The sequence below is a fragment of the Psittacula echo genome (genome assembly GCF_963264785.1).
Source record: "Psittacula echo genome assembly, chromosome: 5".
NCBI classification, from domain to species: Eukaryota; Metazoa; Chordata; class Aves; order Psittaciformes; family Psittacidae; genus Psittacula; species Psittacula echo.
In genome coordinates, this window is record NC_137739.1 from 86,304,204 (window position 1) to 86,331,587 (window position 27,384).

The 27,384-nt window shown below is 48.4% G+C and overlaps 1 protein-coding gene across 1 annotated transcript in view; it reads right to left on the reverse strand.

The window, feature by feature from the left end:
- The window catches only part of HSD17B12 (hydroxysteroid 17-beta dehydrogenase 12), a gene marked incomplete at its 5' end in the record, with an annotated part of 94,924 nt that overhangs the window by 67,470 nt on the left and 70 nt on the right, over positions 1–27,384 (reverse strand). Inside the window, 2 exon segments of the mRNA XM_080620014.1 lie at positions 27,027–27,206; positions 27,209–27,382. Coding sequence (XP_080476140.1) covers positions 27,027–27,206; positions 27,209–27,382 — 354 coding nt within the window.

Here is a 27,384-nt window from a genome sequence, read left to right on the forward strand (position 1 = left end):
TCCTGCATCTTTATGCAACAGAAACAGAAAACTCGCCGCAAAAAGAAGACAAACTTCACTTCTTGTCGCAATTTCACTGGAAGCTTCATCAGAAACATTACCCAAACCAGAGCTGAAATCCTAGAAATGCTGTACTTCAGGGGATTTTTTTTGGTGTGAAGGGGTTTTCTTCCTGCACAAAGGAGCTAATTCCTAACGGTCAGGGTTTGAAAAGACAGGCTACAGAAAAAGGTTCAATTCCCAAGAACCAAACACTCGCTTGGTAACAGCTTGTGTCTAGGAGCTAGGATTGTGGGTAGAAAAAATAGGCTATAAATATCGCTGTACTGACAAGTTCCCATTTCATCCAGAACCACAGCAGGGAAGGGGTTTGGGCAGTGCGCTCCCAAGATTCCTTTAGACTTGAGAGCTAGAAGCCATCCAGAAATCCCAACAACAAAACCATAATGAAGAGCTCATGGAAATCACAGCAACACCACTTCCAAGAGCTCCCTGTGAGTCCTCCGAGTTCCAGGGTGGCCTTTTATGCACTCACACTCAAGTCTTTGCCATGAGGTCTTTTCCTCCAGTTAGCTGGGCTGCTGTGGTATGGATACGGGAGTCTGGGAGGAGAGAGGAGCTTTGTTGTCCTTTTCCCTGCATGCAAGGCTTTGATCCAGAAAACATCAGGTGAAGCCAAGAGTGCCCTGAACTTAAGTTTCCGGAACAGCAAGGAAGTTGTTCCAATATTCCAGGACTGGCACCATCTGAAGGCTTCCAGTGTGTTTTGCCATGAAACATGAAGAGATAAGTTGTGCTTCTGAGACACAAGCAGCAAGTAGAAGGGTCTCTGGGTTTGGAGCCTACAAAGCTGGAAGAAGGCTCTGCATAAGATGTCACCAGAAGAAATCAGAGAGGTTTTTTCTCCTCTTTCATGTACATTTGTAACAGGCAGAAAAATAAATTCAAGTCAGTGACATGGCAACAAAAAACCAACACCTGCAAATAGAAGAGGATAGCAAGTGATCTTCGTAAGCCATGGACGTACCCACTTCAAGTCAAATCTATACAGGGTGTCAGAATAATCACAAGCAAAGAGTGGAGATGGGGACAAATACAGCACTAGATCCATTTTTAATCAAAAGGCAACTGTGCCAAATTTGCAGCAAGTGTGATCACTTTAGATAAGAAGAACACACCAGACTCACGAGGCAAAAGAAAATGATTTGATATGATGGCCATAAGAAACTATGGCTACCAAGGTGACTAGGACCAAACATAAGAATCTTAGAGCATCATCAGGAGCTACCCGGGGAGATGTCTGCAATGGTTCAGACCCCAGAAAAGGAACTTTTATCAGGATTAAACCAAATTAATACCTACACTCCTCAGGGCCTGATCCCAGCACAAGTCCTGTTCAGCATCATTACTAGTGACCACCAAGGAGGGAACGCTTTATGAACTTCACTTAGCTGCTGAAAAGGATCACAGTGTGAGCCACGAAGAATTAGATGGGTTTATAGACTAGAATAATTAAAACATAATACTGCCAGGTGTTATGTAGTGACATGGCATTATCAAATGTCAAATGCACACTTTGCTTAACTAACTTTGCTTAAGAGTTGAGGTGACCATTGGAGGAGTTCCATTGTAAGCAACAGAAGAAACATACCTGGCGTGCAGTTGTTTAATATAAAATGGACTCTGAGCTTACACAACCTGATTGCATCCACTGAGGAGCTGGGAGATGAGTTCAAAAGGGGTTTGTTTGCTCTTCCTAAACTCATGTAGTGTAAATACGAAAACCAAAAGGTCAGGTTGGATGGGGCCTTGAGCAACCTGGTCTAGTGGAAAGTGTCCCTGCCTGTTGTAGGGGATTGGAACTGGATGAGCTTCAAGGTCCCTTCCAACCCAAACCATTTTATGATTACATTAGGAGGAAAATAAGTTGGTCACAATTTAGACTGGAAAGTAGAATCTTAAAGGAGAGAAGAAAAATGTGTTTCTGACCCTGAAGAGCACAGTAAGGATATGAGGATATAGAACCTGACCTGCTGGAGGAGCTCCAAGATGCAAGAGAGCAGTGCACGACAAGACAGTGGTAACTCTGAGAACAGAACTACAACCTTGCAACAAGAATCTGTTCATTACTATCCATTTAATGGATGAGAAGGAAATGGAAAACAAAATAAGCCTGACTAATTTGTTGATTGGGTTTGATACATTCTATTAATTGCATGCTTCTAGGCTTCCTCGGGTTGTCAAAGGGCATCAGAGGAGGGTTTTAATCCTCCCTATCTCAACACACAGTTTGACTTCCAGAGTGCCTCTGCTCATCTCTTCATGAAAGACAGGCGAGTTGCAGCTAGAGATGAGACACAAATGATAGGAGAAACACACGATGGTCCTAACAGGATGGAGACCTTCATGAAGAGGATCTGAACCAGGAACCTTGTTGTCCTGGCAGTAACTCAAACCATCTTACACAAGCACATCTGTATTCACAGTGAGGACACCGGTCTCCAAAAACATTTGGGGGCATGAAAAGAACAAACAGCACTTTGCAGCAGCTTTTTAGGATCAGACATAAAATGCCTTACGTTCTTTGCTGCACATGTCAAGAGACCCCAAAAATGCAGTGCCAAATACAGCCTTCTCTCTACACCTTTGAAACACTGGTTGACCTTTTAGAGCTTCATGACAAAGACCCAGACTATTGAGAATTATACAAAGTGTTGAAGAAGCCTTTAAATGAAGGTTTGGGTACCTTTCAAGCACAATGCATCGTACAATGAGGACATGGCACATCCCAACACATCAAGCCATTAGAAAGGAAAAACAAAACATGGGAGTCAATAAAAACATCCTGTTACCATTCACCTATTTCCTCCACTCGCACATATCCAGGTATGTATATTGGAAGTGAGATAGAAGCCATAGTGTGGACAAGCTTTCTCCTGGTGTAACAGTTTATCACAAGATTAGACCTTCCAGATCAGAACAGAGGACCAGCAAACTCAAGACTTAGTCTCTGGCAGTGGGCAGCAATAGGTACTGAAAGGAGAATTTAAGAAGCAGCCAAGCACATCATGGTACCTCTCCAGGATGTTCCTCCTGTCTCCAGCTTGCAGCTCTGCTATTTGGTGGTGATTTTGGACAAAGTCACAGCAGAAAAAGCTATTAAGATCTTTTACAGTAATCCATGTAAACCTTTAGCATCTAATACAGACTGTAACAGTAAGATACACCTCTGAACCACATCCTGCAAGGGACAGTATCATCTCCTCCTGTTCTTTTTGAGACCGGTCTGCTAGTTTGGGATTTGGTGCTTTCTCTACCATCTCCTGATCATGTTAAGCAATGACACTGATCATTTTGCTTAACTTGCTTTCTAGACTTTAAACTGAAGTTGTGGATTTTCAAGTTATTTTATGTATTTATTCAACAAAACAGGTAAATGTAACAGATACAACAAAATATATGAGATTAGACATGCAGGCAACCCTCTGATGGGAGCCTCTATCAGCATCTCTTTGGACTACAGCTCTGCAGACAGCAAATGAACTAAAAAAAATTAAGTACATTTAAAAATACCAGGATTATCTAAATATATTCCATCTATTAGAAAAATCATGCTCCTTCCCTACCCCAGAATTAGAATCTTCATTTTGAATGCAAGTTACAGAGTAGAATTTCAGTGCGCCAACAATACACCAAAAATAGGCAAGTTGGGAAGCACAGAAAGACCAAGGAAACTGGCACTGTAGAAACTCATTTTCTTCCTAACTTCCAGCTCCAATGAACCCCACGCCACAGAATGGCTCGGACATTTCTTCACCATCCTCACCAGCACCCTGCCTTGGGCCGAAGATAAATGCTTGCAGCATCCAAGCCTGCAACAAGGATCGCTGTGCCCAAGATAAAACATTCTCTGGGAAAGACTTGAAGATGATCTGTGATAAGTAAGGCTCCATCTGGAGCACTCTGTCCAGTTCTGGGCTCCTCAGTACAAGGAGCTGCTGGAGAGGGTCCAGTGGAGGCCATAAGGATGCTCAGGGGTCTGGAGCATCCCTCATCAGAAGAGATTGCGGGAGCTGGCCCTGTTTAGTCTATAGAAGAGCAGACTGAGGGGATCTCATGAATGCACATAAATAGCTCAGGAGGATGGTTCCAGACTCCTTCCAGTGATGCCCAGCGACAGGACCAGGAGCAATGGCCATAAATTGAACACAAGTTCCACCTCAACACAAGGAAGTACTTCTTTATGTTGAGGGTGGCAGAGCACTGGAACAGGCTGCTCTATTGAGGTGGAGTCTACCTTTCTGGAGACATTCAAATCCCACCATGGACACGTTCCTGTGTAACCTGCTCTCGGTGGCCCTGCATTGAACTACATGATGGGCGAGGTCTCTTCCAACCCTAACGATTCTGTGAAGCTTCTTGCAGCACAGCCCCTGGTAAGAAAGGAAACCCAACACAATCCCAGATGGAAGCCAGGCTGGTTTCACCCTACTTGCTGCCAAATGGGTGCAAATACCCCAGTTTGTCTGTGTTGGAACCACATATCCTGCACTCCTCAGCATTTTCTTGGGCAGAACAGGACTTACTGGCTAACCTAGGTCTGCAGGGATGAACTTGGCCACTGTCGCACAGGAGCAATTTCACGTGTGGACAAGCCTTATCACTGGCTCAGACCAGCTCACTTCATGCAGTCACTAGCACATTTCTGCCTTACTTGTTTTCTCCTCTAACATTAATCGGATACCATTATCCTTCACAACAGTAAACCAATTTAGGTCCAGCCTCCAACCCTTAACCTCTTCTTTCAAACTCATCATAGTCAGAACACACCAGAAACCTGAAATACATGGGTTAACTTCATGTCTCCTGGATACCACTGTACTTTTTGCCACAAGGCCACTTGCCAATGGTTTACAAAGCCTAATACACAAACATGAAGAAGTTCCAGTTTTTAGGAAGGAATGTTATAAATCAGGACTGCTGCCTATCCGTGCAGAAGGAAAAGAGTTTTAATCCTAAAAAACTCAGTTCCATTATGCTGTGCAGTAGAAACGTGACTGATAAAGAGTATCTCTGAAAAGCTGCTGTTTAATTATACACACTTAAAGAAGCTCCTAGCAAAGTCACACCACGTGCTCAGTATATTATATTCCCCTACACAAAAGGTGCATGACTGTGCCTGAGAACCCTCCTTAGTAAGGTCTGCAATCTACACTGATGCTGGGCTACATCAAAAGGAGCAGGAACAGCAGGTCAGTGGAGGGGATCCTCTCCCTCTGCTGTGCTCTGGGGAGATCCCCCCTACAGTCCTGATCCAGCTCTGGGGCAACAGCACAAGAGGGACGTGGAGCTGCTGGAGCGAGGCCAGAGGAGGCCATGGAGATGCTACGAGGGCTGGAGCAGCTCTGCTCTGGAGCCAGGCTGAGAGAGCTGGGCTGGGGCAGCCTGGAGAAGAGAAGGCTCCTGAAGGGGAGACCTTAGAGCAGCTCCAGGGCCTAAAGGGGCTGCAGGAAACCTGGAGAGGGGCTTTGGACAAGGGCCTGTAGGGACAAGACAAGGGGAATGGCTTTAACCTGATAGAGGGGAGACTGAGATGAGCTCTTAGGCAGACGCTCTTCCCTGTGAGGGTGGTGAGGCGCTGGCACAGGGTGCCCACAGAAGTCTTAACACGTGTATATACAGCCTAAGCATAGAGAATCTCCACTTCTAACTCCAAAATATATCAGTATCCAACCATCCTAATCATTTTATTGCTCTTACATTTGTGGATAGCCACCACCATTTATTATAACACTTAAGCATGGCCCTGCCCCAACAAGGCATCTTGGGTACTAATGCTCCTGAGACTTCAAATGTTTTTCAAATGACAAATGAACCAAAACTAATCAGGACAGAGCTGACTCAGATCTTCACCTTCTGGTAAGAGTATCTGCACTGTTTCCATTTGTTTCTCTCAGCTCTCTTTTAGCATGCGAGATGTTGCATCTCCCATCATTCAGACAAAGCCTATGGACACAGCTAGACCATTATGCGATCCATTGCCCTCCTAGGCAGGTCCCTCTTGGGCCATGAGCTAACTCAGCTCCAGCAGCAAGCTGCTCCTGGTTGTCAACTCCCACAAGCAGCAACTCTTTCACACCAGCAAAAGCAGCCAAGAATCACCCAAAAGCAAGCTCCCATCACTGCTACAGCAAGATCCCCATGTTTGGGTTCAAGGGAGAAAGCAAAGGGTACCAGCAGCAGTACCAATTCCTCTGCTACCAGCAGCCTATGCTCAGCTTGCTGCTAGCCTAGATGGCTCTTCAAGGGCTCAAGGAGCAACTCTATAAGAAAGCCTCAAGCTTTCCACATACACACAGGGCAGCTGCACTACGGAGGTTCAGAACTCCAGCACCATAGAAAGCAATGGCAACACTGCATTCCTGCCGTGAAATTTGTGCTATAGGCTGGTGCTTAGTGAGAGTTACTGCCTCAGCATCCTAAAACCACACTGCTTGGTGCCCCTACTGCCATGTGCGAGCCACTCAAGATGCCAGACCAGAAGAGATCTCCCCGTTTCTATTTTTAAAGCCAACTGACCTACATAAATCATCTTCAATGATGTTAAATGATCTCAAATAGCTTCCCTAGGAAGTGATTTTACACCTGACAAGTACCCCAAAACCCATATACAAAAGGATTTCTCAATAAGCACGGCCACACCAGGGTGTTCTGGGGCCACGCAGAGCGAGGGCAGCCGAGGCAACCTGCTTCAGCAGCAAACCCGCTTCGCCCCTTCCCATGCCTTCAGCTCAATGCACCAGAACGGCTCACCCATTGCAGACAATAAGCAAAGCTGCGTAAGCAGCCGAGCGCAGAAGATGAATGAACCATGTGATGCTCAAGATCTGTGAATTGAAAAAACCCAACGCATGAATTAAATCTGCACCCTTGCTCCCCCTTTTATTCCAAACCCCCCCCCCCCCCCCCAAAACCGAAGAAAGAGATGTATACAGCAGGATATAAAAGGAGAAGGAGAAAAAGAGAGGTGGAAAAAACGTGGTCTGACACATTTATAAGAACTGATGGCCTGTCACCCAGACGCTGATGAATATTTTTTACAGGATAAAAATGGCAACCTAGAGTCTAAAAATAAAGTGCTGTGCTGCAGACCTGTCTGGTTCAGCAACACCACTGGAATACAAACACACTCCCTTGCTGCTACAGCTTGACTAAGACTTCGGAAGGAGAGGGGTTGAAAAAAGCCATTGTGAAACATAACTCTTGTTATCAAGGGAAGGGATTTGAGGGTTGGGGGGGGTATTTTAATAAGAATTTACATGAGCGTTATACTCCGCTTGCATTGTGTAACTGCAATTAAAAACCACTCCTAAATTTGAAGTGACTGATGAGAATAACAGGCTACCTCATGCTGCGCAAAGCAAGTTTTCCTTCCTCCTTTCCCCAGACTATTACAATATAAGACCATATTTATCAGTGTCTTTAAACTGTAATTTCACTAAGCTTCAAAAGTGTATTTTTGGACCCACGCTGCAGACAGAACCTGTGGACGCTGCTGTTTCCAAACCCATCCCCACGGACAGAAAATAAAACCTTTTTATTTCATTCTGCCCCAAAATTTAGACCAAAACCCTGCTTAGCTGAGAAGCAAAAACGACTGCACATCATTCACAAGCAGCACCCATTTCTCAAGCCTATCCACACTGCAGACAGGCTGCCTTATGCAGTAAAGATGCTATTTTTAGCAAGTGATGCAATAGCTGCAAGGGCTCTCCCAGAACCTTTCATTTAAGAACCCAAGCCACATTAAAACCTGTTACAAGGTCCTTAATAACCCTGTATTGTCACCTTCCTGTTCTCTGCACCAGCATTAACCACAGGAATGACCCTTTTTAATGTTGTTTCTTCCAAGAAGGAGATTTTACACATGAAAAGAAGTGTGTATACATTTATAGATACACACATTCATAGAACGGTTAGGGTTGGAAAGGACCTTAAGATCATCACCATATACACCTGCCCTGCATTGTATATAACAAGAAAGTTATATTAAATCCCCATATAGGGATTTTTTGCCCTCTTGATTTCCTATTGGAATACAAAGCACCTTGGTTTCCTTGCTGATTAGAATCATAGAATAGTTTGGGTTGGAAAGGACCTTAAGATCATCCAGTTCCAACCCCCCTGCCATGGGCAGGGACACCTCACACTAAACCATGGCACCCAAGGCCTCATCCAACCTGGCCTTGAACACTGCCAGAGATGGAGCATTCACAACCTCCCTGGGCAACCCATTCCAGTGCCTCACCACCCTCTCAGTAAAGGATTTCTTCCTTAGATCCAATCTAAACTTCCCCTGTTTCAGTTTGAACCCGTTACCCCTTGTCCTGTCACTACAGTCCCTGATGAAGAGTCCATCCCCAGCATCCTTGTAGCCCCCTTCAGATACTGGAAGGCTGCTATGAGGTCTCCACGCAGCCTTCTCTTCTCCAGGCTGAACAGCCCCAACTTTCTCAGCCTGTCTTCATTTTCTGTGAAGACTTTGAGAAGCCCACAAAGCTAATACAGCATCTAAATCCTTCCCAAAGCTATTTCCAGTCTTGGAGATCTTTTAAAAAGTTCTTGTGCCTGACAACTGTTAAGACACATTTCTGCTCTGTGACTGCTTCAACAGCTAAAAATTCCCAAAACGAGAAGACTTCCAGAAAAACTGGGGCTTTTTTTTCCCCCTTAATTATTTTTAAAATAGAATAAGGATTTTTCAGCCCTTTGGATGTGTGAATCCTTCAGGTTTCGCAATAGCCACGTGGATGTTCATGTAACAGATTCAACCTTAAGGATGAATTTTCCACTGACCCCTTATATAAATTCAAGTTCCAACTGTCCCCTTCCTAAAATTAACAGAGATATTCCCAAAGTCGGAATTAACCAGGGAACTACTTTTGATGGACTTCTGATCTCCAAGGGCCTGGGCAAGAAGACATAGGGCCATAAAAACACATTTACTGTTTTGAATGTGTGGTCATGGATACAATATATTAATAAATCCACAAACCAAATCTGCTCCTGTGCAGGGTTTGGTGCCTTTGCTTAACACATGCAGGGTATATATATAGCAGCTCTTGCCTACTATTTCAGATCATTCATTTTCCAGTCATGGCCAGCATTTAGGGCTCACGAGGAATTCCCCTGCATGTATCACATAGATATAACAGCTCACATTTGGCTTGGGTTTTGCATCTCCAAACCTTTGCTCTCATGATCTATTTAAACTCTACATTAACATCCTGATTATGTTCCAGGCTTGGATACTTTAATTTTAAGCAGCCATAAACAAAACCCAACTTGAGCCAATTCGCATCTTAGTTCATAGGCTGGTTTGCACAGCCTGCAGTTAGCATGAGCAGCATTGCTATTGGCTTCAAGTTTTACACCTCAGCTCCTACAGTGAGTAAAGATGGATCTGAGCACAGCAAAAGCATTTGCTTTGTTTTAGGGTATTTCCAAGACCTTCCCCTCTTCATGAGTTCTCACTGTGTCATGTACCACACAAGAGACACAGAAGGCAAACAGCTTGATAACTCTTGACAACTTGTTTGGAGCAGTCAAGTTCTGCTTCCCCACCACCAACACGATGTATTTACTTCCCCCCAACTCCAACACAGGCATAGGGAAGCCAACAGAGGGAGAACTTGAAACATCCGTAGGTTACCTGGGGGAAAAAAGGAATCCGGATGCAAAGCAGCAAGACTTGGAGAGATTTCATTCAGAAGCTATATACAGAAGAGGGAATTAAACTCTCTTAGAGATCCTGCCGGCTCAGAAGTAGAGCAGAAATTGAGGCAGGAAGACACCCAGTGATATTTTATTCATTTTGGCTAGAAGCTACATTAAAACAAGCTGTACACTGAGAAGTTAGCATGTGCTTCAGGGACACAGAGGTACCAAAAGAAGGATTCTGCAGAGCAGCTGAAGTGGTAACAAGATTCATGCCCAAACCACATAACCTGCTCCAAAGTAGGGAAGCTGAAGCACAGAGACTTCCAAACCTGAAGCCCCAAAATAGCAGCATAGGGAGCATCATACAGGGAATTTTACAAGGCCTTGTGAAGGTGGTAGGAGGATGACAACTGCAGAAAGCAAGCTTGAGCTCTTTAATGGATATACAGTAGGAAGCTAGAGTACAAGTGTACATCTGCTTCACTTATGCACTACAGGAGTGATGACAAACCAGGAGACCCAGCCAGCTCCTGATGGCTTTAGTGAGACAAAAGAAGCGCACAGCAGCAACACAAGATGTGCTGTGCTAGACATGGAGCTGAAAAACATTCACTGGTGGTTTGAAAGCCTCAAAGAGGTGCTCCCATTCATCCAGCCCACAGCTCCTCACATGAGGCTGCAGAACTGTGGGACTGCAGGACATGGACAACTCTGAGTGAATGGGTCAACTTATCACATCCTTATTCCACCTGTGCACAGCTTGTCTGGGATAAATGTGGACTGAAGCTAATGTGACCACTCCAGCACTTACATTAGGTAATAATGCGTCATACAAGGGCAAGATCAGACAAGAAGGAATGGTTTCAAACTGAAAGAGGGGAGATTTAGCTTATTACATTAAGCAGAAGCTCTTCCCTGTGAGGGTGCTGAGGCGCTGGCATAGGGTGCCCAGAGCAGCTGTGGCTGCCCCATCCCTGGCAGCGTTCAAGGCCAGCTTGGATGGGGCTTGGAGCAACCTGCTCTAGTGGAAGGTGTCCCTGCCCATGGCAGTGGGCTGGAACTGGATGAGCTTTAAGGTCCCTTCCAACCCAAACCAGTCTGGGATTAATAAAACTGAAGGGTTTAGAACACTAATTAGCCCTGATGGCTTCTTAAAGTAGCCTACAGTAAGTGAGAAGTGGTATCTTCTTGTTTAGAGATCTTATTAGAGAGATCTTCTAGTAAAAGGTTATGCTTCTATTCTCACCTAATTGAACCATCCAAAACTCCAGGTCACCCAAACCTTCAGTTCTCAAGTACAAAAAAAGGTGGATTAAACCATTTAAGCTGCCTGTTGCTACCCAAGACACAAACCAACATCAGATATGACTTTTCCTCCTTTCTCCTCTGCTAGCTTTAAATTAAGTTTCTGTGCAAAACCAACTGCTAAAGTAGAACTTCTGGGGAGACAAGAAAACACCCCTCAGGGTACCCCCTCTCATAGGTTCAAGCATGACTGCATACACTCCAAGATCCGCAAGAAGCTGGTGAGCACGTTTATCCTATGGTAGGAATGGCTCTAAACCTTTTATAACCTCTCACTCCAAGACCATTAATGCTGTTCAAAGTGGAGCCCTCTCAGTCGCACTGGAAATAGCTTCCTTGTGAGCGCACAGAGGCAAGGATGGCTTTAGGAGTATATTTAGCAGATAATGTGGTGTTAAAAAGATGCAAAGACAAGCACAGATAAAAGCTGACGTAGCTGGCAAGTCTGCATTCAGCTGCTGAGATGTTATAAAGGCGACTCTTAGAAACAGGGAAGTGGAGCAAGAAGAACTGAGATTTCTAGAGTCTTTTAGAAGTTACCTAATTGCAATGAAGAGCAACCTATTCACATAGATGGCTCATACAAAGTTGTGAAAAGCCATTAAACTTCTCTTCTAATCCTGCCAACAACAAGCGTAAGGTACTATGCAGTGTCTAAAGTCCACGTTTCACGTTCTATCTGAGCACCAGAAACCGACTTTAATCTGCTGGAATTAGGAGCGAGCCGGTTCCCTTGCTTTTGTGCACTGCAGCTCTCGAACAGAAGCTTAAACAAGCTCAAACCACACCTTTAGAGAGTCGCTCTCCTCCGCATTGTCAGGAAGATCACTCAAGTGCTCAGCAGCACCCTCTAGCCCGCAGACCTGAAGAAGGAACAGGGAACAGACTGTACTCTCCTCAATTGAGGAAAACCTGCCATTCATAAAAAGGGGGTCGCTTAGACATGAAAGACAACGATGCAGTGCTAGAAAACGATCAAATCTGAAGAGTATTCTGTATTTCTTGGCCCTAAAATATACGTATCACCTGATTTTAGCTAAAATTGGACTATTTGGTAATTACTGTTCTGCAGAGGTCCCTTGCATCCCACACTCTTAATTACATTTGCGTTAATTGAATATTTCTATCCATCGGGGCGCGGGGGGGGGGGGGGGGGGGAGAGAAAGATGAATGATGTTAACATGCTCAAGTTAATCAATTTGGAAGGTAACAGTCGTCTCCTGAGAAATGCCCTCGATAAATTCCCATCAAGCACTAGGGAGACTCTCATGTTAAAGCGATTTAGAAATCCCTGCCCGCTTTTCAGCTTGGTCGGGGGGGGGGGGGTGGTTCTGTACCGGCACTGCTTTGCAGTAGGTGTTTGCATTAGAGACTGAAGGCAAAGCTCAAGCAACGCTGCCTTTCCCTTCCCATTTCTAAATAAAGAAACAGCTACTGATGCTCTCTGTGTTTCACGCTGAGCCCTTCAAAACTTGCGGTATATTCCCAGGTGGAAAACTCCCCTTTATTTTCCTATGGAAACCAGGCTCACACCGAGCCTCCTTCAGCGTTCCAGCTGCAGTTCATCCCATGCACTGGACAGCAGGGGAAGCGCCTGCGGGGGCTGCATGGGCTGCGCTCGGGGTCCCCCCCGGTGTCCTCATCGCACGTGGTGGCTGCGGTCCCCGCTCCCAGCTCCGGGGATAACGGAGATGAGGGGGGATGATGAGGAGGAGACCGCACCCCGGCCGTGCCCATGCGGGCCCCGGCCCCATGCGCTCGGAAGCGGAGCGGAGGGAGCGCGTTATGTCACCGGTTAGGTAACGGCCGCGGAGCCGCCGCAGTGACGGCCCCGCTCCTCCTCCCCGCTGCCGGGGCGGCTGAGGTGAGGCGGCGTTAACCAACCCCTGCCGGAGGCGGGAGCGGCCTCCACCCGCGGGGAGCGGCTCCCCCGGGAGCGGAGCGGGCTTCCCCCGCCCGAGCCAGCGGGGAACGGGACGCGGCGGCACCGGGACTCGAGCGGCGGCGGCGGCGGCGAGGACCCGCTCCCGGGCTGCCGCGAGGGGCCGGCAGGGGGCGCTGCGGCGCCGCAAAGGGCGGGAATCCCACAAACGGGATGGATCATGGAATGAACCGGGCTGGAAAAGACCTCCCCTGGTGCAGCTTGAGGCCGTTTCCTCTTGTCCCATCCCTTGTTCCTTGGGAGCAGAGCCCAGCCCCTCCTGGCTCCATCCTCCTGTCAGGCAGTTGTAGGGAGCGATCAGGTCCCCCCTGAGCCTTCTCTTCTCCACACTGAACCCCCCAGGTCCCTCAGCCCTTCCCCATCACACTGTGCTCCAGGCCCTGCACCAGCTCCATTGCCCTTCCCTGGCCCCGCTCCAGCCCCTCAATGTCTCTCTTGTAGTGAGGGGCCCAGAGCTGAACACAGGATAGGAGGTGCAGGCTCCCCAGTGCCCAGCACAGGGGCACAATCCCTGCCCTGGCCCTGCTGTCGGTGCAGGCCAGGATGCTGGTGGCCTCTTGGCCGCCTGGGCACAAGCTGCTCATGCTTGGCTCCATCAACCAGCACCCCCAGGTCCTTTCCCACGAGCAGTTTCCAGCCGCTCTCCTCCAAGCCTGGAGCACTGCAGGAGCCAGCACTGAGCCTCATCCCATTGACCACAGCCTGTCCAGATCCCTCTGCAGAACCTTCCCATCCTTCAGCAGGTCAACACTCCCAAAAACCTGGTGTTTACTGAGGGTGCCCTCAATCCCCTCATCCAGATTGATGAAGATACTGAACAGCGGCCCCAGCACCGAGCCCTGAGGGACACCACGGGGAAGGGGCCTGCTGGGTCCATGCATCCATCACCCCTCCACCACACTCAGGCCTCTTTCGCGGCCCAAGGGCAGGAAGCTGGATGGGAAGGGGCCAGGGAAGCAGCAGTTGAGCCCCTGAGCCCCAGGGTTCAGCAGGTACAAGGAGCCCATTGCACTCCTACACATTGATCCCAGGATGCCTGTGGCACACAGTGAACACGATCAATACTCTCGACATTCAAACCATGTTATTGAGGCATGGGAGCCCCGCTCCACATAGAATCATAGAATAGTTTCGGTTGGAAAGGACCTTAAGATCATCCAGTTCCAACCCCCTGCCACGGGCAGGGACACCTCACACTAAACCATGCCAACCAAGGCTCTGCCCAACCTAGCCTTGAACACTGCCAGGGATGGAGCATTCACAACCTCCCTGGGCAACCCATTCCAGTGCCTCACCACCCTCTCAGTAAAGAATTTCTTCCTTAGATCCAATCTAAACTTCCTCTGTTTCAGTTTGAACCCGTTACCCCTTGTCCTGTCACTACAGTCCCTAATGAAGAGTCCCTCCCCAGCACCCTTGTAGGCCCCCTTCAGATACTGGAAGGCTGCTCTGAGGTCTCCACGCAGCCTTCTCTTCTCCAGGCTCAACAGCTCCAACTTTCTCAGCCTGTCTCCATACAGGAGGTGCTCCAGTCCCTGATCATCCTCGTGGCCTCCTCTGGACTTGTTCCAACAGTTCCATGTCCTTTTTACGTTGAGGACACCAGAACTGCACACAATGCTCCAAGTGAGGTCTCCCGAGAGCAGAGTAGAGGGGCAAGATCATCAGGCTCTTCCACAGAGCCTGGCTTCCCACAGGACCAGCCCTAGGATACCAGCTCCTCCTTTGCAGTCCAGCACGCACCACCCTCAGCAGCAAGCAGAATGAGAGCATTCCCTGCACCCCTCACTGCCAGCCTGCCCCAGGTGTGCCCAGCTCCATACATCCCATAGGCAAGGCAGCAGGACAGAGGCAGACACAAGGACCCTGTGGATTTTAGGTCCCCAGAGCCCTGTTTCCATCAGGGAGCACTGGCAGACACTGCACTACTCACCATGTCCTCAGCACATGCCCTGTTCCAGAGTGAAGACTTAAACCAGGAATGCAGCACACCCCGACCATCAAGATCCACCACAAGCTCCTTCCAAGGTCTTCATTGCAATCTCCCCAATGCCTTTCGGCATTTAGAGGGCCCTGCACTCACGCAAGTGGTGACAGGACTCTTCAGCTCGTCCCAAGCAAGCTGACCAGCCATGGCTCAGGAAAAAAGCAGCTCAGAGGAATTCCCAGCAACACCCTTTGACAGGATGTGATGCTGGAAAGGCAGAACAGCATCCACCAGCTGCCTGGATGCCCTGGAAAGTAGAACCCACAATAGGTTGCTCCCTGATTGACTTGACAAACCTCCCACCCCAATCCTTCTTTTTCTATATGCTGCTTTCCTCCTTTTTCAACACCCCACCCTTGCAACCCTCCTATCCCAACTTAGAATCATAGAATGGTCTGGGTTGGAAAGGACCTTAAGATCATCCAGTTCCAACCCCCCTGCCATGGGCAGGGACACCTCACACTAAACCATGGCACCCAAGGCTCTGTCCAGCCCGGCCTTGAACACCGCCAGGGATGGAGCATTCACAGCCTCCCTGGGCAACCCATTCCAGTGCCCCACCACCCTCACAGTAAAGAATTTCTTCCTTAGATCCAATCTAAACTTCCCCTGTTTAAGTTTGAACCCGTTACCCCTTGTCCTGTCACTACAGTCCCTGATGAATAATCCATCCCCAGCACCCTTGTAGGCCCCCTTTCAGATACTGGAAGACTGCTCTGAGGTCTCCACGCAGCCTTCTCTTCTCCAGGCTGAACAGCCCCAACTTTCTCAGCCTATCTTCATACAGGAGGTGCTCCAGTCCCTGATCATCCTCGTGGCCTCCTCTGGACTTGTTCCAACAGTTCCATGTCCTTTTTATGTTGAGGACACCAGAACTGCACACAATGCTCCAAGTGAGGTCTCAGGAGAGCAGAGCAGAGGGGCAGGATCACCTCCTTCAACCTGCTGGTCACGCTCCTCTTGATGCAGCCCAGGATACGGTTGCTTTCTGGGCTGCGAGCACACACTGAAGCTGGCTCATGTTCATTTTCTCATTGACCAACACCCCCAAGTCCTTCTCCGCAGGGCTGCTCTGAATCTCTTCTCTGCCCAACCTGTAGCTGTGCCTGGGAATTTCGCAAGTCCTTCTGATTTAGAAGGTTTTACAGCTTCCACTAGAGGAAGAAACAAGAGAAAAGGTTGCTCCCCCAGCTCCTCTCTGATTGGGACTGGAGGACCTGCTACTGGACTTCTATCTGCTCCAAGAAAAAAACCTCCTCTAGAAGCCAGACACTCAGAAGAGCATACAAGGTTGCCTTTACCAATTTTACATAGCCAGATCTTGGTACCTTAAGGAGAAAAGTAAAACACTAAGACGCTTTAAGAACATGATCACTGCTCCAAGATTTAGGCATAAGGACAAAACTTCAGGCTGCAGAAAACCCCCAGCTAGTAATAACATATACAGGACAGGACCGAGCATTAAAAGTTATGATCACCATCCCTCGCTTAGATGCATGTCATACTAGTAACTCCCCCCAAAAATAAGGCTTTAAAAATGAAAATACAAACCAACTTCTACAGTAAAGGCTATTTAAAGGAAATGCATTTATGCAATAAAGTAAAATACATTCTTATTCAGATCTACTTCCTCCATTTATACAGATTTTGTGCTCAAAGGAAGCTTAAGAAGCAAAAAAAGCAAAGCTGCAAGAAGAGAAATTCTAGTTAGTGTATATTAAAAGGCATGGTTTGAATCCAAAGCTTGCTAGCAGTGACTGAGCTAGTCTATACTGGTACATCACACTAGCGTTTCTCTGAATAAACCCATTCTTTTCATACGTTGGCAAGGCAGTGTTTCACAGCAGAACGTCTACACTTTAATTCTGACCACAACCAGCAACAGAAGTGACAAATCCAGATGGGATGCGATCCTACCCCAATCGTGCAGAGCTGGCAGCTTGAAAAATCCACCTCTCTCTTTGTGAGCCAAGAGATTTCAGTCCAAATGACTTCCGGATGAACAGATTTCTACCCACCCACCCCACACACACCCCTCATTTCCAAACACTGTAATGCACCAAGATTTCAGTTACCAGAATGAGTTTTAAATATAGCCAAATACAACTTGGTCTGTCCCCAGGGATAAGGCCACAAGGATAGAAAGGGTACTAAAGCTACTGTGTAAGGGATGGAGGAAAGTTTTACTTCTGAAAATACACTTCCTAACTAGCAAAGCAATACAAAACCATTATCCTAGTCTTCAAAAAGGAGCTTGTCAGAACTTGTTAGCAAGGATCTCCAAAACTGTACTCTGCAACTCACAAACAAGCCCCTCAACATACCCACAAGACTGCATGGATGACACTCATCAGTTCCATGCGTTCTGCAGGGAACCAAGCAGAACAAGGCTTTGGAATAGCCCAGCAAGATGAGGCCAAGCAACAGAACTGACAACAGGCTCCTCCTGAAGTTTCACGCTGCTTCAGCCGGCATAGCTGCAGGGTATCACCCATCCATCCATGCCTAGCAGCTTCCTCAGCATCTCTTCATCACTTGCTTTGCAGGCAAATCAGTGAGCTGATCCAGCTAACCCCACAGCTAGTCCTCCTTTGCAGGGTTAAGTTGTCAACCACGCTAGTGAGCAGACCTCCCTCACACCATCAACTAGAGGCAACATAAAGGAAGCACTGAGAGCTCACAGCCAGCAACTAGAACAGAAGCAATCCTTTTGGCAGCAGCCTGGTCTTGGAGCAACATAAGCTGACCACTGGGCTTAACTGTATCCTCAACACACAGCTTCATAATACTGCTGAGTTTCCCTTCTGTTGCACCAGCACTGGAACTCATTTGACCCACAGCAAAGCAGTCCAGGGAACATAAATAGCCAAAAGTAATTAATTTTCTGCAGGGCAGCCTCCTTAATGAGATCTCTGCACAACAAGACACCAATGCCAGCACAACGAGGAACAAAGCAGAAGAGTTCGCCATCTACTTTCTTCTCTCCCCACAGCAAATAGGTCATAAAGCCATGATCTAAGTCCCTACACCCAGTCTTCTTGTGATTGATGGCTTCTCATTTATCAACTGACATCACATAAGAGAGGCAGTAAACCGATCGCAGTGCCAAGGAACATGAATGAAGCCCTAGAGGTTGGAGTCAACACTCAGACCATGGCTAGAACTGGCAAAAATAGCAAAGAAGAACCAGAGCAGGAAATGGAGGATCTCAGATCAGAATCCAGGAACCAACACAAAGATGCAGAGCCCCAGAGTTCTGACACAGATCTGAAGGCAGAATTGAGACTACCAGGACAAAGAGACTGGAGAAGAGAGCCTGCATTTGGACAGGTAACTTGCCTTGAAGCACAACTGTAAGTTGATCAGAACACACATCCCTTTCTGCCACTCCAGATGAACACCGAGTTGGACAAGCAGGACATCTGAGGACAGGAACAAACACCAAGACATCCTAGCTGTAATCCCTGTTGAACTACTGACAGGGTAGCAGCTTCTTCCAGCAGCGCAGTGATCCTTTACTGCCCTATCCTCCTGATTGCTGCTTCTCCCTCCTGTTAGCAATCTGACTCATCGGCTGTGCTGAATCACCTCTCCTCAGTCACACTCTGGAGATAGAAAGCTCTTGAGGCAGACGGGAATCAGACACCAGGAATACTGGGCACATACACATCTTCAAGACTGGCAGGATAAGAATTGTGGGGCAGGAAACAGAGGGGCCAAAGCCCATGGGAAACAGGTCAACTAGACGCTTCAGAAGAGATACAAGGGAAGAGTTTTGGAGGAACAGATTGGCTGCACACAGATGAGGAACATGAAACTGGGATTTGCTGGAACAAGGATGCAGTGGTAAAGAGCCACATGCAAGCTTAAGCAAGCATTGGCTAGCTAGCAGCAGTCACACTGATTGTTCTTGCTTTCTATTTTCCATACCTATATGCACCCAGCTCCACAAACCTCTGCACCCTAAAGCAGGGACTAGGCGCTTCGGAAGGAGACCAGACTCTTTAGTCTCTACACAACCGTTTCTTCCCATCAACAACAAAACCCCCATTGAGCTTATCCCACATTTCCCATTCCCCTTCTCTCATCACCACTGAAGCAGAAACCCTGTAGTCTTGTAATACACATGAAAATCCTTTGGAAAACCTTTGTGATTAACATCCCTAGAGCTGAGCTCCTCACCCCTGCTCATCCCTGTCCACCAAGTATAAAGCTCCTCAAGCAGTGGAAGTGCAGCTGTCCCTTGGGTACTGGCATGACTGATGTAATACACCCTCCTAGGACACCACGGCTCATGATTACTCAAAAGGAGAACATAGGAAGGAGAAAAACAGAAGAAAAGCTCCAAGCAACCAAACCCAAATCCTGTACAGCCAACTAGACAGTAAGTACTGCACCTACACAGCCCAGGCCTCAACCTGAGCCACCCTCTTGGGGACAAGCAACTGAGTCATGAGAGAAACCCAAGAGAACCCTCAGGAGAGAAAGAAGCAGCAGGTGACATAAAAAGGAAAAGGAACAAGAAACAAAGGGACAGGCACCATCTTCCTAATGGAAGGACCTCTCATCTCCAGCTTTAAGAACTGCTACACAAGGGGTTTCTTCCAAAACCTACAACCAAACCCCAGGATTTGAGGTGTCACCATCTGTTACTGAGGGAAGGAGAGTACATTAAAAGCTCAGTAGGAAATTCTGCATATAGCTCCTCACCAGTGTTAGCAGGAGAGGCCTATATTGTGGATCAGGATTCCAGCTTTGCTAATGACTCACCCAGTGGGTGATGGTGCACTGCTCTAGACTTCAGCTCCAGGGATCTGGGAAGTTGTACAGATTCAACAAAAACACTACGTTAAGGTTAAATAATAGGATTCAAAAAATAGAAGATTTAAGGCAAAATCCTTTTGTGCAATTCCATGTACCATAGGGGAAGGAAGTCAACATCTGAAAATGCTAGAATTCGGGCTATTTAATGTACTCAGTCTGAAGCGTTTGCTTTAGGAATGTGCATTTCCTAAAGCCTATCAATAAGTGAGCAACAGAAGTCATCTGAAGTTAGAAGCAGCAACCCTAAATCTAATTAGGCAACTGATTAAACCATGCAAGCCCAACACACCATGAGATGCTTTACCCACCAGCTAGGCTCTTCATCCCACATTTGTGTTCATATACAAGCCTAAAGAATCACATCTGGCATTTCTGTTAGAATAATTAGGAAAGATGTTTTCTTCCTATCACCCCTTCTGTACCAGAGATGTAGTCCCACTCCATGGATTAGTAATGAAAACACTCACAAGACCAAGAACAGCAACACGTTTCACTCACCTGCCAGAAAACACAACTCCCACATGGTAAACTACTGCAGTTTTCCTCAAGCCCCACTATCAGCACTGCCCTCACACCCTCAGGACCATCTGCCAGCTCACTTGTTCCTTACACAGCAGTGCATTTACCCAACTGGCTCCAACACGCAGCACAGTTCCAGCTGGACTTATCCGCTGGAGACACTTCAGCATTCCTCACTCCCACACAAGGCCTTTCATCAGGGATCCTCACAGTTACTCTTCCCAAAAGGAAGTACATTGGCCAAAGCCATACAAAGAATGTGGAGCAAGAGGCTACTTTTACCTTAATGCAAACAGCATAGAATCATAGAATGGTTTGGTTGGAAAGGACCTTAAAAGATCATCCTCCAGTCACAGTTAGCTTTGGGGTTTAGGGGAGGCAAAGAGACCATGCTACAGCATTTAACTATCCCTCACATGCACCTCTGCTCCTGCAGATAACGTGGCAAAGCCCGTTCATATTCCAACTCAAGTTCCCCAGTGACACCAGCTCTGCATTATTGAACTCTTCTATCCAGAATTTCCCTTGAAATAGGAAAAGCATCTCTAAAAGAACAGGAAAATGGAAGTGTCAGAACCCCCAGAGCTGGTGGTTCTGAGCCTGGTTGATGCTGAGGTTGGTAGTGCCTGCACATGCACATTTAGTCTCAACAGATGCTAACACAAGCCAGAAACCAAGCGTTGAAGCCCATCAACAGGGATGCAGCAGAACTGGAGATGGGAATCTGGACTTCTGGGCTCTAAGCATTTGTTCTCCCTCTCCTCTTCTGATCAGCGAGTGCATTGCTTAAGGCAGCAAGTGTTGAGCAACCCTACTAAGCAGGCCCTTTAAACAGCCAATAACATCATGTGCAAAGGAAAACACCTAAAAGAAGCAATCAAGAAGCACAAAAGAGGAGAAAACAGAGTATTGTTCACTCCTTTATATTGTCCAGGAAGCAAAACCGTTAAGATATGTTAGTAGCAGCAGCCTGCATAAAAGATACTAGAGACCCACTAAGAACTTCAAGGTCTCAGGAGCTGCAGCCCATGGAAACATTTGCACATTTCAGTGCAGTAACCCTTCAGGACTTTGCAAATAGCCATACAAGAAAGCAGATGTGCCAAGGTCAGGCTGCAAGTTTGACTCGAGCTGTCGTGATCAAGAGTTATAAGCTAGCTAGCATGTTATCACATGTTCTGAACATCAGTTTTTGGGTTGAAACACCATGCTTTATCTCATGTAAGTGTAAAAGTGTCTGCGTAGCACCCAGAATTGAGAACAAGAAATCCCTTGCCATAGATGTGAAGTTCTTAAGATGATAAATCCCTGAACAAGTGATTCTGCTGAAGAACAAGACATAACCAGAGCTCTCCCCAAAGCTCAACACACAGGGAAAACAGGGATTTGTGTAGAGCCTCTCCTCTCACACCCTGCAGAGCCAGCAGTGCTAAGGGAGGTTGAAACACCTCACCACACATCGCACCGGGTTGGCTGCTCTCATCTGTAACAGTGATTTGTGACACGATCTGTCAACTATCATTGCACATTGCCAAACACCCGCAAAGCAGGACTGCGCTCCTCTGTGCAACAGGGACTGAAACTTACTTGCAGAAACAGGAAAGCCTTTGGGTGATGACTATTCAGTGATGCTAAGGAGCCTGAGAAATGACATCCCTTGTGAAAGCTGCCCAAAGTCATCAACAAGTTAGCACCTGGTCAGCACTAAAGTGAATGGCATTTTAATGGAGTTCTTAAATTGTCATTAAAAGCATTTACCACCTGACTCATCGCATTAAGGTTGTTCCAAAAACATCGTAAGGATGCAGGTCTGGTTTATAAGAAGCTGTTTCCAAGGATCACAGGAAGCATAATCCCACAGATAGAGTCTAACCCAAACAATTTACAAGCACAAAATCCAGCTGCTCACTTAGAATCATGGGATGCTTTGGGTTGGAAGGGACCTTAAAGCTCATCCAGCTTCAACCCCTGCCACGGGCAGGGACCCCTTCCACTAGAGCAGGTTGCTCCAAGCCCCTGTGTCCAACCTGGCCTTGAACACTGCCAGGGATGGGGCAGCCACAGCTTCTCTGGGCACCCTGTGCCAGCGCCTCAGCACCCTCACAGGGTAGAATCTGTTTCCTAAGAGCTCATCTCAATCTCCCCTCTATCAGGTTAAAGCCATTCCCCTTGTCCTGCCCCTACAGGCTCTTATCAAAAGTCCCTCTCTGTACTTCTTGTAGGCCTCCTTTATGTACTGGAAGACTGTCAGAAGGCCTGCCGTATGCTATAAGGACTGTTATATACTTCCTCTTCACATAGGCATCACACTTGACTAATCCAATAAGATTATTGTTAAGGTCTTATTTAGACCTTACTACTACCCCAGCCTTCCTAGTCGGTAAGTTTGGGAATCACCCCACGTATTCTTAGTTCTTAAAGGACCTGACCATAGAGACACAAATAAGTAGCTACTCCACTGCTTGGGTACCCAGTTACCTCCATTTTCATGCCTCCCCTTAGTGGCCTTGGTATGCAGATTGCTATTTTCAGCCGCTGGACTACACATACTCAAATGTAACCCATGGTAAGTAAAAGCAGCCAACAAGAACAAGCAGAGAGTGTTCACCCAGCTTTGCTGCTCATGAAAGAGCCTATTGTTAGGCATTTACACAAGAAAAGCAGGGTTTAAGGCTGAATAGGGGGGTTTTGTGCAGAATCAAATTCAAGTTGGAAGCAGTGGAGAGCACCATCCTGATTAATGACCTCTCAGAGATTCTTTTTTAAGGAATCTAGAGCAAATTGCCCAGATTTGGTTATTTTTGCATGCAAGTGAATAAACTCCAAGCAGCTTAATTAAGGCAAGCTGATCTTCCCAAACATTTGCTGGCCCCAATACAACTGTACAGCTGTATTCACCACATGAGAAAGCATCATCGCTATCAGGCATTCTGTAATCACTAAATGTACGATTATTCAACCGTGCCTCTATCAAAGGCACCGGGGGAAGAGGTGGGGGATGCTCTTCTAAGCCGCTCTGAGGCTTGAAAGCAAACAGGATTTTGCTTTGAGTGTCATATGGCCAAATACGCGGTCAAAATAAACTCAGTTTCCAGGTAAAACACCACTTCAGTTACAGCAAATCAGGGGGAGAAGTATTTCTCATTCAAGTATTTGCAGGAAATAAGAAATGACAGCTTAAGTAGCTGATATGACCAAGATGCTCCAAGTTTCAGAGTATCAGGGTCTCTTCATCAGGGACTGCAGTGACAGGACAAGAGGTGATGGGTTTAAACCCAAACAGGGGAAGTTCAGGTTAGATATAAGGAAGAAATTCTTCACTGTCAGGGTGCTGAGGCACTGGAATGGGTTGCCCAAGGAAGCTGTGAATGCTCCATCCCTGGCAGTGTTCAAGGCCAGGTTGGACAGAGCCTTGGGTGCCATGGTTTAGTGTGAGGTGTCCCTGCCCATGGCAGGGGATTGGAACTGGATGATCTTAAGGTCCTTTCCAACCCAAACCGTTCTATGATTCTATCAGATCACTCCAACTTGTAATGTCAGTGCATCTTGAATATACAACATTGATTATTTGCATGTACCAAACCGGTCTGACCTCACATCTGACCTTCAGGGTTCTGAAGTCCCTCCCAGGCCGAATTGCCAAAGGATTTTACTTCGTTTCACCAGGTTTCTGCAGGGAAAGGGGCACAAAAACAAATCCATCTTCTCCACAAAGAGGCGGCTTCCTAAAATAGGAGATTGGGCAACTCTCCAAACAGGAGCTGTGACAGCAGCAGAAGGTTCCCTGCTCCAGACACAATCCAGAACACACCAAACTGTCGATGGCAGAGAGGCAAAGTGGCTGCCTGCCACCACCATCAACGGGAGAAGGGTAAGACACCCTCATCCAACCTATGGGAGTACCCTTAGGGATCACAAACCAGTGCTGCCACATCTTTGCTGCATGCTTGGTGATTTCAGAATGACTCCTTACACCCTGCTCCTATCAAGCCTGTGGTTTATTTAGCTCAATTGTTTTCCAAGCAAGGGAGCTGCTATTGCTATCTCCTGCTATCAGTTCATGAGGCACAGAGCACTTGACCCTGACACTCAAGATGCACCCAAACATCCCACGTTGGAACAACATCCACCCAGCCTCCACCACTGTATGGTACCCAACACCAAGCCAGATGTCAGTTATGCGGAGAGACAACCAGGAAGGCTGCATAAAGACCTGCACATGTGTTACCATATTAAAACCACAACTTTTTTTGCCAAAGCAGCTGCTATTTAAAGTGGTACAAATCTAATTTCTTAGAGTACATTACGGGTTCGCAGAGTTCTTCCTCAGCCTCACATCCCCTCCTTCTAAACACCAGCGAGTTTAGAGCTTAGACAGAAGCAATCGCATAGATGCAATCACAAACTCACTGAGAAAGCACAAAGTTGCAATTCATTTCCAGATGTGCGGGGAAGAGTTAAAGAGCACGAAGGATCCCTTACAAAAAGGGTCTTTCTAGCTGTTGTAAAGTTGCTATCTAGTTGTGCAGTGGAAAGAATGCATTGTCACAGTAATCACAGCAGTTCATTAGCATCGAACCCATTGGGCTTTAGAAGAGGAGGAGGGAGGAGATGCACTTCTTCCTACAGTATAATTTAGTGATTTGCTAGTTCTCAGGGTTACTCAATGTATCTGCAACCGCCTCCATCTTCCTTCCCAAGAGGAAAGGCAATAAAGAGCCTCCCCAGCCTATTGCCACAAAGCACCTGGAGGCAAACCACCTCCGTGCTTATTCAGATTGAGAAACCCTCTCCTCATTTCAGTTAGAGCCTACAGCAGTTGACCCCATAAAGCAGCATCTCGCCTGCATGCAACAGGACACACAAAAGCTACCTGAAGATGGGCACAGGTCTTCATACAGTGACAGCTCAGGTCTAAGTCTGCAGGCACCATCATCCTGTTTCTCCATCCTCCTGGATGCTGCAGCAGAGCTCCCACTTCAGAGCAGGAGTAACAAGCACAGGGAATCCAGCTGGACTGCCAATGCTCCTCCATGCCTTGAACATCATGATCACGGCATAGGGAAACAGTAATGTTTGTAAGCCACACACAGCGGCCTGCTGCTGCCTGTGCTTGTAGGGAAGAGACACAGGACATTCACATGGCAGTTCTCTGTTCATGGGACATTTGAGCATGTGGCTGAGGGAAGATCCGCTGTCTGCAGTCTGTGGTTCCAGCAATAAGCTGGTATTTCACAGAACCACAGAGTGGTTCCTCAAGCACTGCAAACTCCCATGCTTGAAACTACGCAGAACAAATTGAGGTGGCCACCAAGACTTCTGTGATGCACCACAGAAGGTGGTCAGGCAGCTGATAACACAGTAATACATTCATAACCAACATCAGGAAGTCAAAGAGGCTTTGGGTCCCCTGTGCCAACCTGATCTTTTAACTGGCACACCATTTCTTTAGCTGGAAGACATGGGCCCTAATCACCTCTATGTAACACTGCCACTAGTCCAAAGCATTGCTGCTGCATTTCAACCCTATGCACGCAGGACCCAGGGCACGCTCTGGGGTTATGCTGCCAGCAACACTGCTGGTTTACCAGCATCTCACTCATTCAATCACCCAGCCTTGTGTTCCCCTACGAGTTCTGTGTCGCCTGTTGAGGGTGATGGGGAACCACATCCATTGCCCCAGCTCACTGGGGGCTGCTGCACCTACAGACCTGCACCCAGAACCAGCTGCAGCCTCAGCACTCGATGCCCTCCTGCTCCCCGAGGGAAGGACCTTTGGAACCACCACCTCATCTCTAAACTCACACCTCTTCCGCTCTTGCAACTACATTTAAGGCCCATTTTATCAATTCCCAACCCGATCCGGGACTTTCCCTTCCCGCTGCCTTTGGCAGGAACAGGTTTGAGAATCCTCTTGGCCTCATCTGTCACTCTGACAGAGGAGCAATAGCTAATTCCTCATCATTCATCAACGATACAGCAGTGTCAGACTAAGATGGAAGAAACGACTGTTCCCAGCGCGATTCCTGCCACGGGGAAACGGAGAACTGAGTAAAGTTATCACCACGGAGCACTGCCAGAGCCCTGCTAACACCCTCTGCTGCACTTCCAGCCCTGCATCCTGGGATGCTGTAACCGGTCTCCGGACCATCGCTCATCACCCCTTTCTCCATGGATGGCTTTGACCCGTTCCCGAAGTGCCTCCACCGGCACCACGGCCTCGAGAGGGGCCGTCCCGCGGGTCCTGCACAACTTTCACACCGCTCCGCTCCGAGCCGCCCCGGTCCCATCCCCGCTCCCGCGGTTCGCAGCGGCCTCGGCTCCTGCCTGACACCGGTCCCGAACCCGCAGCGGGGCCGGGCCGCGCTCGGGGCTGCTCGATGCCGCGGTGACAGCGGGGCGGGAGGGGGGGGGGACGACACAAACCCCGCTCCTCCGGCGGGGGGGGGGGAGCCGCGTGACGTCAGCGATGAGGTGCGCGGCCCGCGCGGAGGGGGCGGGCGCGCCAAGACCGGCCCCGCGGGAAACGGCGGCCGGGAGCGGGAACGACCCCGCGGCCCCCGCTCGGCCCGAGCCGCGCCCGCCCCAGCCAACCCCGCGCCCCGCGGGCACGCAGCACAGACCGCGCGGGGGCCCTCTCCTCCTCCTCCTCCCGGAGCGGCAGCACCCGCCGGCCCCTCACCCCCGGGGCCGCGCCGCGCACCCCCGCCGGGCCGGACACGCACTCACCTGCCCAGGGGCCCAGCGCGGGCCCCACATCGGCGGCGCCGCCGCGCAGCACCCACACGCGGAAGGCCGCCAGCAGGCGGTAGGAGACGAGCGCGGCCGCGCAGGCCGTGCCCAGGGCGCCCACCCAATAGAGGAGCCCGGCGGGCGGCAGCGCGCCCGGACCCGCCATGCTGCGGAGGAGCCGCGGCCGCACTGAGCCCTCCCGGCCACCGCCGGCCCGCAGGCGTCACGGCGCCCGCCCCCGCCGCGCTGCCATTGGCTGAGGGGCCCGTCAATCACCCGGTAACCAGGCAACGCGCCCAGCCCCGCCCGCCCCCCCCCCGGCCGCGCCACGCCGGAAAGGAGGGGGCAGGGCGCG